At 38.2% G+C, this 14329-nt stretch overlaps 1 protein-coding gene across 9 annotated transcripts in view; it reads left to right on the top strand.

Annotated features, from left to right (window-relative positions):
* brsk2a (BR serine/threonine kinase 2a) overlaps nucleotides 1–14329 on the top strand; it is a 183208-nt gene that overhangs the window by 152359 nt on the left and 16520 nt on the right. For 3 of the 9 annotated variants that reach the window (XM_072435467.1, XM_072435463.1, XM_072435468.1), the window contains exons 9-13: nucleotides 1786–1817; nucleotides 5331–5495; nucleotides 7860–7957; nucleotides 8578–8770; nucleotides 9626–9691. In XM_072435467.1, coding sequence (XP_072291568.1) covers nucleotides 1786–1817; nucleotides 5331–5495; nucleotides 7860–7957; nucleotides 8578–8770; nucleotides 9626–9691 — 554 coding nt within the window. The remainder of the gene's footprint in view (nucleotides 1–1785; nucleotides 1818–5330; nucleotides 5496–7859; nucleotides 7958–8577; nucleotides 8771–9625; nucleotides 9692–14329) is intronic. The other 6 variants (XM_072435464.1, XM_072435469.1, XM_072435465.1 and 3 more) reach the window with 3 other exon arrangements.

Genomic DNA, 14329 nt, shown 5'->3' with positions numbered 1-14329 from the left:
GTAACCGACAGCGGCGGTGACAAAGTGCGCGCATTAAAAAGGCCATGATCGCAGTGGCAAAGAGATTATGTGTTTGTAAGAGGAATGAGAAAAGGGTGGTAGCGGCAGAATCCCCTTAGTGTAGAGGGCATGGCAGAGCGAGCAGTAAATGTTTGATTGTAGTATCTATTACACATAGTGTTGTGTATTTTGCTTCACTGTTATTCTCTATCGGCGCCATAAATATTTCACTATGTTATTATTTACTGTGGCTGGCCCATTTCTGCACTTCTGTGGAGCAAGGTTTTTGTTTGTTTACTGGTTTTATTGTTAGCTGTACAGAAATGTTTTATGAATAGACTGTGATTAATTAATTTGGTCTATCAAAATGATTGGTTTGTGTGGCATAAAGCACAGTACAGTCAAGAAGAATAGTGTGCTGTAACAAATGAGTGGTTCTTACCATTCTTCCCACTGTGTTTATGCTACGAAAAGCAAAGCTAATTTCTTTGAGGTCTTTACTTTTAGAAGTCAGAAAAGCTATTAACCTCCAGTAAATGGGGAAAGCATATGGTTATGGTAGCTGTCGTTGTCTCCCTTGGGGGAAAATTGTATTGTGGATGGGGAATAGCTGCTTATAATACAACACAATGTGATCAAAACACTGACTTTGGTCTGTTTTGTGGCAAACAATATTGACAATACTATTTGTCACTACTATTCCACCATCAAAGTTAACAATAACTCAGCTCTACTTGGTACAAAACTGAATATTCCAGTATTGCTAATGCTAAGGTAATTGAAATATTGATTATTCTTTAAGCCATTAATAAGCACTTGTTATTTATTCATAAACACTCATAAGGCATTTACAAGCATTTATCACATGGTTATTGACAATATTTAACTAATTAATAATCCTATAACAACAATATTGTACATGGTTTAATATCAAACACATGTTCTTTTGTTAATGGCTCATTGACACATGTCATGTGTAAACATTTGCTGTTTAACTGTCAGATTGCAGATGTATTCACCTAGTTCATGGTTTGTTGTGAAAATCTCTGTAATTACTGGGACTATCCACATGAGGCATAAACTGACACAAAGGTCACCCGTTTACTGTCAGTATAAATAAAGAGAAAGTTGTGCCATTATTACACCATTATTCCTAAGACGTGATTCATAAGTGCATAAACACATTACTAGTGCCTATTATAAACAGTACTAAGAAGTAGTGAAGAAGTGTTGTTTTATTTTGACATCAAAATCCTCCTTTGCATTGCTTTTTTATTTTTTGGCCTGTATTCTTAATCAGACAGATGAAACTGGGGAAGGACATGCAACAAATTGTCGGATTTGAACTCATGACACTGCGGCTTAGTCACATGGAGCCACAGTCCCTGTACCCCTGGTTGGGAAACAATAACTATAATAACAATAATTCCATTAACATCTTCATTTTGTTGAATAATCATTTCAACTGTCAGAAAAGTGTGCCAGTTACGTGTAAATTGTCTGATGATGGTATACCTGTAGGTAGAGGGGATTCTGCTTTACATTTCAGCTCCACTTCCTGTAATTTTGCAAAATGTCTTCACAAACTTCAACTTAAGTAAAATTATAATGCATATTTACCGCAGGTGCTATCCCACCAAACTAGGTCATAATTAGACTTTAATTATGTGCTAAATAATGAGAGCACTCATTTTACACACCTGTCTTAACAATGATGAAAGCCGCTCTTGTTTTTATTAAATAACAAAACTAACCTGTCTCTTTGTTGTGTCTCGTCTGTTGCAGCTAGAGCAGATCCAGAAGCACAACTGGTACATGTGAGTATACTTTTGTCATTGTTTACACTTCCCTGTCGGCTCTAAAGTCTTGTGCCGAGAGAGCCCCTGTCTTCATGATAAATGGCTTGCGTCTGAGCAGTGCGTTTGAGGCATGACTCTGGGGTGTGTGGGGGGTAAACTGCGGAGCACGAACGAGGATGTGCAGCATATGGTCAGATGAACAGGGAGAGGTGGAGAAGGAGAATGCAAAGGTTGAAGCTACACAACCTTCCCGGGCTAATATTTGACTTTTACAACATGGAGCACCCCTTGTTTGGTCTTACCATACATCATTTTGGGTGATTTATAGTGCAATACTGTCCTGTGGGAACAACAGTGTCATATTCTGTTTATTTTATTTAGCTAGACCACTAACTCAAACAGTTTCTTCACCACTAACATCTATATTTTCCACAATTATATTAAAATTGCATGTCTAGTGTATTTTTAAACACTCAGACAAGGGCTGGGTGATATTGACAAAAAATGATATATATATATTCTAAGTCAGTCTGACATAAATGTGTTCAAACATGTTTTCAAATGTTGGTTAAGGTTTAATTATCAAACGGATGTGAAATGCATAAAAATGGGGTGCGGAATGATCACATTATATTGTTATTTGAACATTTACCACACATCTTTTTTATTTTTAATAGTTGAAAATGTTCCCACTATTATCATTTAATGTTGATATACAGTATTTCCCATGTGGGAAACTGCCGTAACAGGATCGGAAACTCAACATAGTTTTAAACCGTCCTGTGTCTTGCCTCACCATATTTGGAAGAAATATTATAAAAAATAGTGTACGAGCCTTCACCAAATTACCCATTTGTCCAGTTTCATAAAACAGTATATTACATTCTAAGAGTATTTAAGATAGTACTTTGCTTTGAGCGATATGATCAAATCCACAGAGAGGAATTAAAACGATTGAACAAACAATAAAATAGGTTGTTCATCTATTTTAAATGGTTGTTGTCTAAATCCCAGTTTGGTCTTTAGAAAGTTTTCGACCATATATAGCGTCAAACTTTTTTAGTGAAAAACTACTTACAACAAACTTCATAACCATAAACGTCAGTCTAAGCTGTGGGACATGCTGCATGACACATGACAACTGTCCTGGAATCCCCAAAACATGTTTTCAGCCAGCTCTCGATGCCATTCAATCATTTACAGATTCAGCACGTGTCGCAACAGCACAAACACGGCAATGAATCGTGGGAGATGAACGGGGGTCCGGTGAGAGAGCGGAGTTATGGTTTTGTGTTGTAAAATATCATGCAAACAGACAGCCCGACTTGCTAAAAGTAAACGAGAGGAGACAAGTGCCGTGAGAGAAAACTAATACGGTGTGAGTGTGATCCCCTGACTGTCTGCCTCGATGATAGCGGTGAAATGATTAAAAAAAGCAATGCAATTTTATGTGAGCGGGTTTTATGTGTGGGAGAAATCTGGTGCTGAAAGGACAGCTCCTCACAAGGGTTAAGGCTGTTACGCTTTCAGGTGGCAGTGTTTCGTTCTGTCATCTGCCTTTTGCGTTCTTGTTAGAGTGAATTGTAAAATGAGTATGGAACAAAGTTTGACTGTCGGCGTGGCAACAATTCAAAACTGAAGCATTTTGTTAGTGCAGGTTTGGTGTGCAGTGTCCACAGGGAAATAAGACTACACTATTTTTACTTGCTGTGACTTTGTTGAGATGTAGGTCGTCGTCATATTGTACCGTTTCCTTGGGGATTAGCCTATAGAAGTAAAGTCATGAAAGTTTTGAGTGCGCAGGCATTTGTTAAACCGAGTGACGAGAGCTCTGTGGAGGAAAAGTAATTGAGGGGCAGCATTTGACGAGCATCTGGAAGGTACATGACAAAAATGGAAATATAATGCACATTACACAATGATGTAAGATGACTCAGGCTGGCTGCTTGTTGACCCAAATCGACTTCTCATATGGAAAACCACTGCTGATGCCTTTAAAGTGCATTATGTAAATGTGACTTTTTATTTTAACATGTTTAGTAAAACATGACTGTTATGTATGTCAGGAGTTTATAGAGGACATAAAAACACTTAATAAAATAAGACATTGTAGTTTGCCTTGATCAAAACTAATGCATGCATTAGGAAATGCAAAGGACGGTTTGATAATAAATAAGGTGCTATATATTAATGTTGTGAATATGTACGAAATGCACAGCACTAAAATACACAGCATTAAAAAATCTCAAATGCGGACGAAAACTCCTCTACTATCTTGTTTGTTTAGTCAAACAAAACAAGTGTTTCTCTGGTTGGTTAATGTGTGGAGCTTGTCAATCATGCCAATCTGAAAATGTGGAGGTTCGATTCATTCATTCATTTCATGTATTTATACAGGGAAAACCCAATGAGAAAATGTCTCTTTTTCATAGGTCCCCGTTAAAACACAAAATAAACTACAAACAAACACAGGATACTAAAACACAAACAAAACATTCAATAACATTAACAAATGCATAAAAACACATTTACACATACAATATGTGATGAAATGATATAAAAGTGCATTGGCACTGAGGGTAGTCTTTAACCAGTGCTTTAAAATCATTAAAAGAGGGAGAGAGCAAAGTTGTTTAGAGCCTTTTTTCCTGTCTCTGTGTTGATACGATGGGATTGTAAGATAAAAATGACCTGAGACCTCAAACGGTGAATACCTGAACTGATGTGCAATAAACTTGATGCCAACTAGAGCCTTATAAACAAAAGGCAGTGCTGTTCTCTTCTTACATCCAATGATTGTCATTCTAGTTTAGAATATAATTCATGATATAATACTGCAATGTCTGGACAGAACCAAGGATTATTCTTATTTTTGACCCTGACTCTTTTAAAAGGGGCATGTTTATCATTATCATATCATATCATTAAATGTTTTAATGGGAATAGTCCAGTGCTATGTTGGGTTCTAGAATACTAGTGGTAAAACCAATGTCACTAAATATAGAACAGACAGAAACGCTCGCTCATTAAAATGCTTATCTTTTAACAGTTATTTAATACATATTTAAAACATTTTATGTCCCGCACACACCTAATGGGAAAGTGGTAACAAAAAACAAGACAAAAGACACCACTACATTGATAATTCTGAGGCTTATTTCTTAAGATAATATCCAGTATTGCTTTAAGTGGGTTTTTAGGGTCAGGTCGGGTGGGAGCGGTAATAAGTTGTGTGAGGTTTAGTTCTTTACAATAGTTATGATTAGACCATTGGATGTGGCATTTGGTGTCTGTGTTTTGTACCAATAAATGGGTAATTGTGTCCTTCATGAATACTTTACAAACCAATATCATTATACCAACTGAATCTCATCTGAGTCTACAAGTAACTTAAATGTAATTGCCCTTTTCTATATTCAGCACTTTCCATGGTTTCACGCCCTATTTAAGGTTACAACACAGTACACTCTCCATGCTGTGTTAGTTCTTATTAACAATTTGCTGACTGTGTCTTTTTATTTTTGTCCCCAGAGCGGGCAAGAACGAGCCAGAGCCGGAGCAGCCCGTGCCCAGGAAGGTGACCATCCGGAGCCTCCCCTCATCGGACGATATCGACCCCGACGTCCTGGACAGCATGCATTCTCTGGGCTGCTTCAGGGACAAAAACAAACTGCTCAAAGACCTGCTCGCCGAGAAGTGAGTTATGGGAACGGGAAGAGCCAGAATAAATGCAGATAGGAATGGGAATTATACAGGTGAGGAAGGATGAAAGGGTAAGGTGATGAAATAGTGGAAGAGAGCCGGAGATAAAAAGGGATTGCTTGAGAGCTGCATTGAGTCAGTTGTGTTTCAGCCCGGCTTTTATGAAACCCACTGTGTCTGCCAGTCTCTATGACACAAGCCATACATCACTAAAGTGTTATCACAAAGCACTTACAGGGCTCCACGCTTGATCCTTGTGCCCAAACACAGCGAGGATTGCACTTCAGATGGTCATGGGTGTTACGTTTTTCTGTATTTGTATATTTACATATAGTAAAAAATGAATTATACATTTTTAAATGGTAAGATAGTGCAGTGGGTTGAGTGATGGGGTACAAACTGGAGGGTTGTTGGTTCAGATAGCATTTCATTGATACCGTAATTTCCGGACTATAAGTCGCACCTTTTTTTCATAATATTGGCCGGGTTCTACTTATACTTATATTTATACTTATATACTTATACTCCGGAGCGACTTATATGTGATATTATTTGTTACTTTCACACTTGCAACAGCATTTCATTCTCCAGTGCAACTTATATACGTTTTTTTTCTTATTATACTCCTGCGCGACTTATTGTACGGAAAATACGGTACTTCACATTATATCGATACTTCGCATTGGCTTCTCCAGTCCCAACATTTGGCTGGCTGGGCTGTTATCAGATGTTTTTCAAGATAAAGTCTGCAAGGCCACACTGAATCAGTAGATGTCAGAGTTCAAGTTACTTCTGGGGGCGGTAAACAAAACGTTAGAAATAAATGGCGAACATTTTGAAAGTAGGTGAATTATTCGCATTGACCCGCAAATTAACAGCTGCGCTCGCTCAGATCAAGCTGCGCTTGATAGTGTTCAGTTTGTCCAACACTTTACTTTTGGATTACTACCAAAGTGCATTGTGTAACGTGAGACCGGACTTGCGTGACTTTGTGTGTTTTACCCTTGTCGGTGTGGGTTTCCTCAGCATTTTCCTTTCTTGAAGCTGAAATAATGCAGCTGTCAAGCATTTTTCTGCAGAATCAGTTCAATTCTTCATATCAGTACTTGTTCTACCAAATGTGTTCTATTTGCCCATGCATTGCACACATTATTCACGTCTGGTTAGCGTCCTATCTGCTATTACAGTGTTTAACATATCCTCATCCTGCTCTATTTAATCCTAAGTGCACGTTCCTTCAACACTCTGCCCTCTCACTGTGTCTTCCACTGCTCTTCTCTCCTGGGAGTGGCCTGTAATAGCGCCGGACGGGGGGAAATCTCCATGTGCTTTCGCTGCTTGATTTTAGCTGAAGTTGCAGGTCCTTGTCTCTTTGCCTCCCGCTGCTTTCCAATCTGTCTTTATTACAGCCAAACCTCATTCCTTTGGCTTATGCAAACGAATGGCACACAGTTTGTTTTTCCCCCGAAGCTGCTCCTTTTGACAAGTAGAAGTAAAAAAGTGATATTTTGATTCTCTTACAAACTCTCAAAGATGCTAAAATTGGCCATTATTATAGCTTTGTGGTATGTGGCGTTTTTTAAGATCACAATGATTTTGACATTTCCTTGGAGTTGGTTGGAAAAAAATAGTTGTATTGAAAGTTTTGGGGGATTTTGTTATGCTTAACTCATCTTACTGGTACGTGAAGTTATTATCACATTACAAATCATAACTTCATATGGGCTGCATTGCTTGGAAATGCAAATGTCGTCACTGCAAAAACACATTTAACGGTAATAAGATATTTAATGGTCCATCACATTCACATCCTCTTTTCAGCTTTTGCCCGCATGTTCTGGATTTTGATTTCTTCCTTGGTGAAGTGAAGCAACATAATTTGAGAAAAGGTTATAAAACAATACTATTATCTTCTTCTTAACATTTTTAACTTCTGTCGCAAATATTAAAGGTGCACTACATAACTTTTCTGACGGAGTGTTCGTAACCTGCTTGTTAACCTGCTTTTCAGTGATTTATAGAGGGTTTTTCTTATTATTATTTTTACATGTATTCTTACTGTGAGTGTGCTTGGTTAAATCAAAACTCCCACTTTTCACTCCCAATTTACCCTTCAGTCTGCCGTGTGTAATAAACTACTAATCTTCTATTAAAGTATATAACGTTATTTCATTCTTGGGCTGTCTTATGCATTCCCTATGCAGACAATAAAGTGTGCCTTAAACTTAACCTTTAACTTTAATCCAGCTACTCTACTCCGGGCTTTAGACAGGTTTCCCGCCAGAAAATGTCATGAAAAGTTAATTTCTCAATAAGTCAACATATTGATTGTCTTTTTTTTTGCTTTTCTATTTCCAGCGACAACCAGGAAAAGATGATCTACTTCCTGTTGCTGGATCGTAAGGAGAGGTATCCCAGTCAGGAGGACCAGAATCTGCCTCCACGCAATGAAGTTGGTGAGAAAGACAAAATAAAGTCAGAACAATACATTTTAACATAAATTCTTGCGTGTTACCATCAAAAATGCATACTAAATGGGTTGTGTTTTTTGTATGTTTGTGTTTTATATAGGACAACACTAAATTAGACTATCAATACGAGAAAAAATATATATACATGTTTTTATCATGCCACCCAACCCTCCTTTCCAAGATTTCTGCTTTTTGGAAATAGAAGCTTGTGTCACTGAATATTCTCATTGTTACAGGACATAGTTATTTTTAAATTCCATGAAAAACTCTAGCTAAAGAATTCACACTATTTCCCAGCCAAAAACCTGGATGATAGAGAGATTCTAAACTTGCACTTGGTGCTGTCCTATATTTTTCTGACAGTGGCAGTGCCTGCTCCGATAGCGACATTTTGATGAATGGACACCCTCTCGAGCGAACGCGATACAGTCAATACGCCGGCCATTAGATTAAGGTCTGAAAGGGAGGCATTAGCTATTCAGTATTAGTTAAATGTCAGTGCCATCGGGGCTTAACATCACTCACAAACACAAGAGTTTCTCCGTCAAAGAGTGAAGTCCCCAGGTGCATTGTGGGTAATGTATTCTTGGGTGTTGTTGCACTAGATCCCCCAAAGAAGAGAGTGGACAGTCCCATGTTGAACCGCCACGGGAAGAGGAGACCCGAGAGGAAGTCTATGGAGGTGCTGAGCGTCACAGACGGGGGGTCGCCCGTCCCTGCCAGGAGGGCCATCGATATGACACAGCATGGACAGAGGTGGGCCCCAAACACGGCCACTCATTACATCTCTATCACTGGGTGAGAAATGTGTTATAGTCCAGAAAATAACTGTATTAATTGTGAATATGGGCAATGGCCTCAATAATGGGAGAGATGTCCAGAGGTGGGTGTCGTAGACTTCATGTTTTTTCATTAGATCAAAGTTTATTTTGTCCATTTCATACACGGGACAACATGAAAGTACATTAAGTTTACAGTTACTTTTGAGTAGCAGTACATTAACTGCTACTGCTAGTGAAAGTACATTAAGTTTACAGTTTGAGTAGCAATACTGTAACCAGAAAATCTTACTAAAAGGAATGACATAAATGTAGAAGTGGGGCAATGTTGACTGCTTAACCAGTGCATACGGCTGTTGTGCCCTTGAGCAAGACACATTGTTTAAGTATGTAACGTGTCAGGTCAGAGAGGCGGTTTGTGCAGATTAGCAGCTGCTTCTCTGTCAGTCAGCGCAAGGGCAGCTGTGGCTACAAAAAAAACTTACCACAATGGAGAGAGAAGACAAGAAATTGGGCTGTCACCAATAATTATTTAAGTTATAGATTATTCAGCAGAGTTTTATATACTGCACATTAACAACCAAATTAGGGTGGAAATATTGTGACTAAATGCTTTTAGATAGAGACTATTTATGAATAAATTGTATCATTAATGGAAATCTGAAATAGTTTTTTTATTATTTTTTATTTAACATATTTTTCTAGGATTTTTGTTACAGTCGACTAGTGAAAAACCCACCTCTGGCTTTCTTTGCAAAGTCTTACATCTTCAAATGCCTTTCCCTTCCTACCTCTTACTCACAACTTTTTCCAGCTTGATTTACCGAGTCTTCTATCAGCACTTTGACGTTCTGCCTGCTCTGTGTCTCTGTAGTAAATCAGTGTACAGTAAAAGCCTGGAGATTCCCGAGGCCAATTCAAAATACAGCAAAGAAGAAAGGTATTGACGAGGACGCTCCCTTCCGTAGCTAGAGAGACGTGGCTGTGGCTGTGGAATGATGCATGGGTCCTTTTTATTCATATGACAAACATGTTTCAAGAGTTTGATACTTTTAATTGGCAAAAGTTTCCCATTTGCAATTCAGAGTCCAAGCTCTTCGCTATTTCCATCCTCTTTTTTTTATGTAATAGCCCCTTCACAATCTTACTGCATTGATAATCAGTTTCTCTCACTCTGTGCCCCACTTTACTTCTGCACACATAGCACTTTTACATTCTCCAAAAATGTTAAATCTCAACAACGCACCTCAAGGTGGTGGAGGCAGATTTTTGAAACCTATTTCTCTATCTCGCTACGACAACCAATATATATATATATATATATCATGGCGAGGTGCGTTTGAGCTCAGAGGTGCTGACATTTTGTGACAGTGAAGGAGATTGAATCGCAGTGAAGTGTTGGCCTGATCTCCCTAACGATAGGCTGAGAGCTGGAGACACCTTCAGACCTGCCAGACATGTAGAGGCACATATAGTTTATCTACAGTGCCATCGCCGAGTCGAATTTACATGGCAGAAGAGGTCTCCCTAGCAACTCAAATTAATTCCAACCTGATATTATTCACTTTACAGGCTCGTAGTAAAGACTGTAGCGCTAATCCTGATGTAGACCAAGTATGTGTTTAAGAAAGGCAATATTAAACCTGACAATTAAATATGTTATTATTTTAACACATTTCATTTTAAATGTTTCACAAATTAACCTCAGATTCAAATAGATCTTGCAAACACATCATGCAATTTGTCCCTGTAACGATGGCGTCTCATAAGAGCAGTGAAATGTGAAAAAGGCCGTAGTCGCCCTTGGCCAAGTCTTCATTAGTCTGTCCAAGGGAATCTTTGACTTCAGCTACAATTTTTAACATCAAAACTCATGGGTAACAAAATCTGTTCTCTCAAACTTGAAATGCAATTGATTATTCAGTGGAACCAAAATTCGTTTCCAATCTTTTTAAGAGTTTGCACTCTCCTCAGGTCCAAAAAAAGTCTTATCTCTTTTGGAAAAGCACCTCTTTTTGTGCGCCAAAGCCCCAAATCCTCACGTCCACAATCTTCCCCTTATCAGATCTCTATCTTATAAAGCTGCATACATCACTGTGGAGCCTTATCACATGTGACCTTTAGGCCGACTTGTATAAATCTCAATGAGAGTAAATGGGAGTTATTCCAAAGGTCCCCTGCATCTTTCCTCTGTGCTATTTTGAATCTGTGTTTGTTTATAGCTCACCGCAGTGCAAGTGTGTAGATGAAATCCCTATCATTAGCTTTGCCTTTCTATCTTGTGGTGCCCCATGTGCAGCTGACCTTCAGTCCCTCACGGCCCCCAACTTTGTGCGAAATTGCTATGCTAATGTGGGTGCTGCGGGTGGGCAATATGCAGCATGCCATTTGATTTGCAAATGCTCGTCAAAAGTCATAACCTTCGGAAATGTCCCCCTCGAGTCCTTCTTAAAACCTTAATGGTCCGATATGTAATCAATCACCAACAGCGATCGTCAAGGGTTGTCAACAAAAACTGAAAAAGTAGATGTGACTTCAAAGGTGTGTAACCTTTCTGATCAGTTGATTAGTATTATTTTTGTGTCCATGATGTAAAGGGAAAATTCAAATAAGAGACATTGATTTTGGTATATAAAGTTTGATGCACACAAGAGGATTTTCAGAGACGACTCAAAATGTGCAGACCACAGACACTAGGACAGTTTGCACCGGTTATTTGTCTCACATTCACATGAAAGACAACGACACCACACGCAAACGTCGCCGATTCTGAGAAAGATTACCCAATACAAGTGTCGAATGGGGCATTTCATGAAAACAAATATACAAAGATATACGCTTTTCCATGCGCTCTTAGTAACAGAGAAAAGTAAAGAAAGAAACTGGATTACATTCTGCTTGTAAAAGCCGTTGGTGCGGTGTATTCACTGGAGTTGAGGAGCACGTTGGATGGTGATGATGGATGTGTTGGTCTCGTCTGTGCTATTTCTGCAGTTTAACATCGCACTGACCCCACAGACACGAGGAGTTTCGAGCTCTTTTCAGGCTACGCTTCCCCAAACTTCTAAAGAAGCAAATCAGGCTTAAAACCAGGCTAAAAATCCTCTTGTACACAGACGGCTTTACTCAGCTCGATTGGGTAGTTTTATTTAATTGTCTTTTCATATTTTACTCAGCTTAACTTTTTAATAAACCGCTTAAAACATAAGATTCTAAGATGTTTGACTCAGTTGGTGGTTGTCTCGTATCTAACATTTGCATTATTAATTCCTTCCTTCTGCCTTCAGTCTGAGCTTTATCTCTTCGCAGCAGAAAACTTTTGTTGACAGGGCCGGACACATTTTGAACTTGAGATCAGAGCGTGTCAGGGAGCCGACTGTCTTTGAAACATTTTGACAGAATACCTTTCCAAATGTGTGAGCGGAAATGGAATCTGAAATGGCCTACAGCGTTTTGATCGTGGCGCTGACACTCGACTGGTGGTATATACATTGACTCTCATTCAAAGGAGAACTAAATCACTTGTTAATCATAAATACTGTTATCAAAGGCTACATACATCATTGGGTGAATAAATATCTCCTTCAAAGTCTGCAATATTGTCGAATATTGTTGGCTCAGTGCTATGAAAGCGGAGCGGCCAAGAAGCAGGGAATAAAATGGCATAAAATCAAAATGTATTGTTTTTAGCCGTCTCAATTTAGTCTTGTATGTGCCTTTTGTTTAGTCTTTTTGTTTTGTTTAACTTTGCTTTACACTTTACAATCTTTTACCTCTAAATAATAAAACAGATATAAAATATGTATTGCATTATATTGACCTATTGCACAGGACCTATTAGTAAAATAGGAGAACTGAAAGGAATGACTGAAACCACTTTGAAGACATAAAATCTGATGTGAGAACTGCACCGCTCCATTGGCCCTGCAGGATGTCCTGTGGTTTTGGCTGCTGCATGTTCTGAGTTGGACTCCTGGCATCTCCATTCGCTCATGTTTATTTTATTCCGGTCCACGTCCTCATCCCTAAACCTCTTGTATCAGATCCAACCCCTCCAGCTCAACATCAGACCCCCCATCAGTCCCTCCCGCCGCCTCTGACAAAGCTGTGAGTTCTAGCCTGATAAACATTGGATAATGGATCAAAGAACGGGACGCTTTGCTTTCGGAAGTGCATGATGTCATTACACACACTTTATAATTGACTGTAATACTTCAATTAAAGCTTCATTTTGTTGATTACTGAAATACTTTTGCAAACAGAAGCATGCAATGATAATTATTATATGCTATTCACCAATGAAATTTCCCCATGTGGGACAATAAAGGAATATCTTATCTTATCTTATTTGAAAGTATTTTAGGATAGTATATACTCAATCACAACTATTATCACAGAAGTACTTTTTTAGTTATCTGTACTTTACTATCGATACTTTTTACTTTTACTTTACTATATTTGAGACTAGGTATCTGTACGTTCTGAAAGAAATGTCTGAAATGTTCATGGTGACATCCTGCCTGAAGATGTTGAGTTAAAGACCAAGTTTTGACAAAAAATATAAAGATAAAAATTACTTGATCAATCAAGATATCAATCAAGTCACTCCCTTTGAACAAAAAAATGCTCAATTCTTTATCGAGATCTCTACATTTGACACTTTTAATAGTAATCAGAAAAAATCTCTGTGAAACACTTTGACTTTTACTTGAGTCATTGTTTGTACTTGAGTATTTCTTCCACCACTGCACAAGAATACTTTTTTGGACGGCTGAACAAGGAAGAGCCAAAGACAAACATCTTTCTTCTCCCAATACAAAAACTTCACACATATCAAACAATTCCTCATCAGGGTTTACAATACAATTCTAAACACTGTGGCACTGAGATGGACTTTAGATCCACCAATAGCAGACAAATGTGAAACAATAAACTGCGGATCAAATTTTTGTTTTCACTTGTATCCAAGGATGTCTTCGATTATTAGATTAATTAATTATTGTGATTATTTAGGTCACAATAGAATAAGAAGAACCATAGAATTATAATTGTGACAATTTTAGAAGCAAAAACAAGTCGATTTAATTCAATGATTTATCCAAAAAATAGACCTAAAAGACATAAAGTACTTTTTTTCACATTTAACTTCACATTTTGTCTTTCAGAAAATTTGATTTCCTAAAACTGGCCACAAACTTACCGAAATAGTAACATGTAAGAAAATGTACAAACATTTAAGATTTCACCGTTTGGTCATGATCTCAGTAATCGCGATTAACCGGCAATCAAGTTGATATTTCTCACAAGTAGATGTTTTGTGTACCAAAAACTTTTAGAATGATTTTGTTGGAGAAAATACGATAAATATTTTGTCTCTTGCTTTAATTTCTTCTCTTCACGTTCTCACGCCAAAGGTTTGATTCCCCACGTTCTCATTTAGCGCAGTACGTAAACCGCTGCACACGCCAAAATGACTGCTATGTGTCATTTAACATCATAATAACACTCTCGTCAAGTGCCATTTATCATCCCTATGAAAGCAATGCTCACCACTGGCAGCCCATTACTGTACCGCACC

This window comes from Eucyclogobius newberryi, unplaced genomic scaffold (assembly GCF_026437365.1).
Source record: "Eucyclogobius newberryi isolate DKJ021-1_F unplaced genomic scaffold, fEucNew1.0.hap1 SCAF_7, whole genome shotgun sequence".
Classification (NCBI taxonomy): domain Eukaryota; kingdom Metazoa; phylum Chordata; class Actinopteri; order Gobiiformes; family Gobiidae; genus Eucyclogobius; species Eucyclogobius newberryi.
Note: the sequence above shows the minus strand (reverse complement) of the source record. Positions and strands in the feature narration are given on the sequence as shown.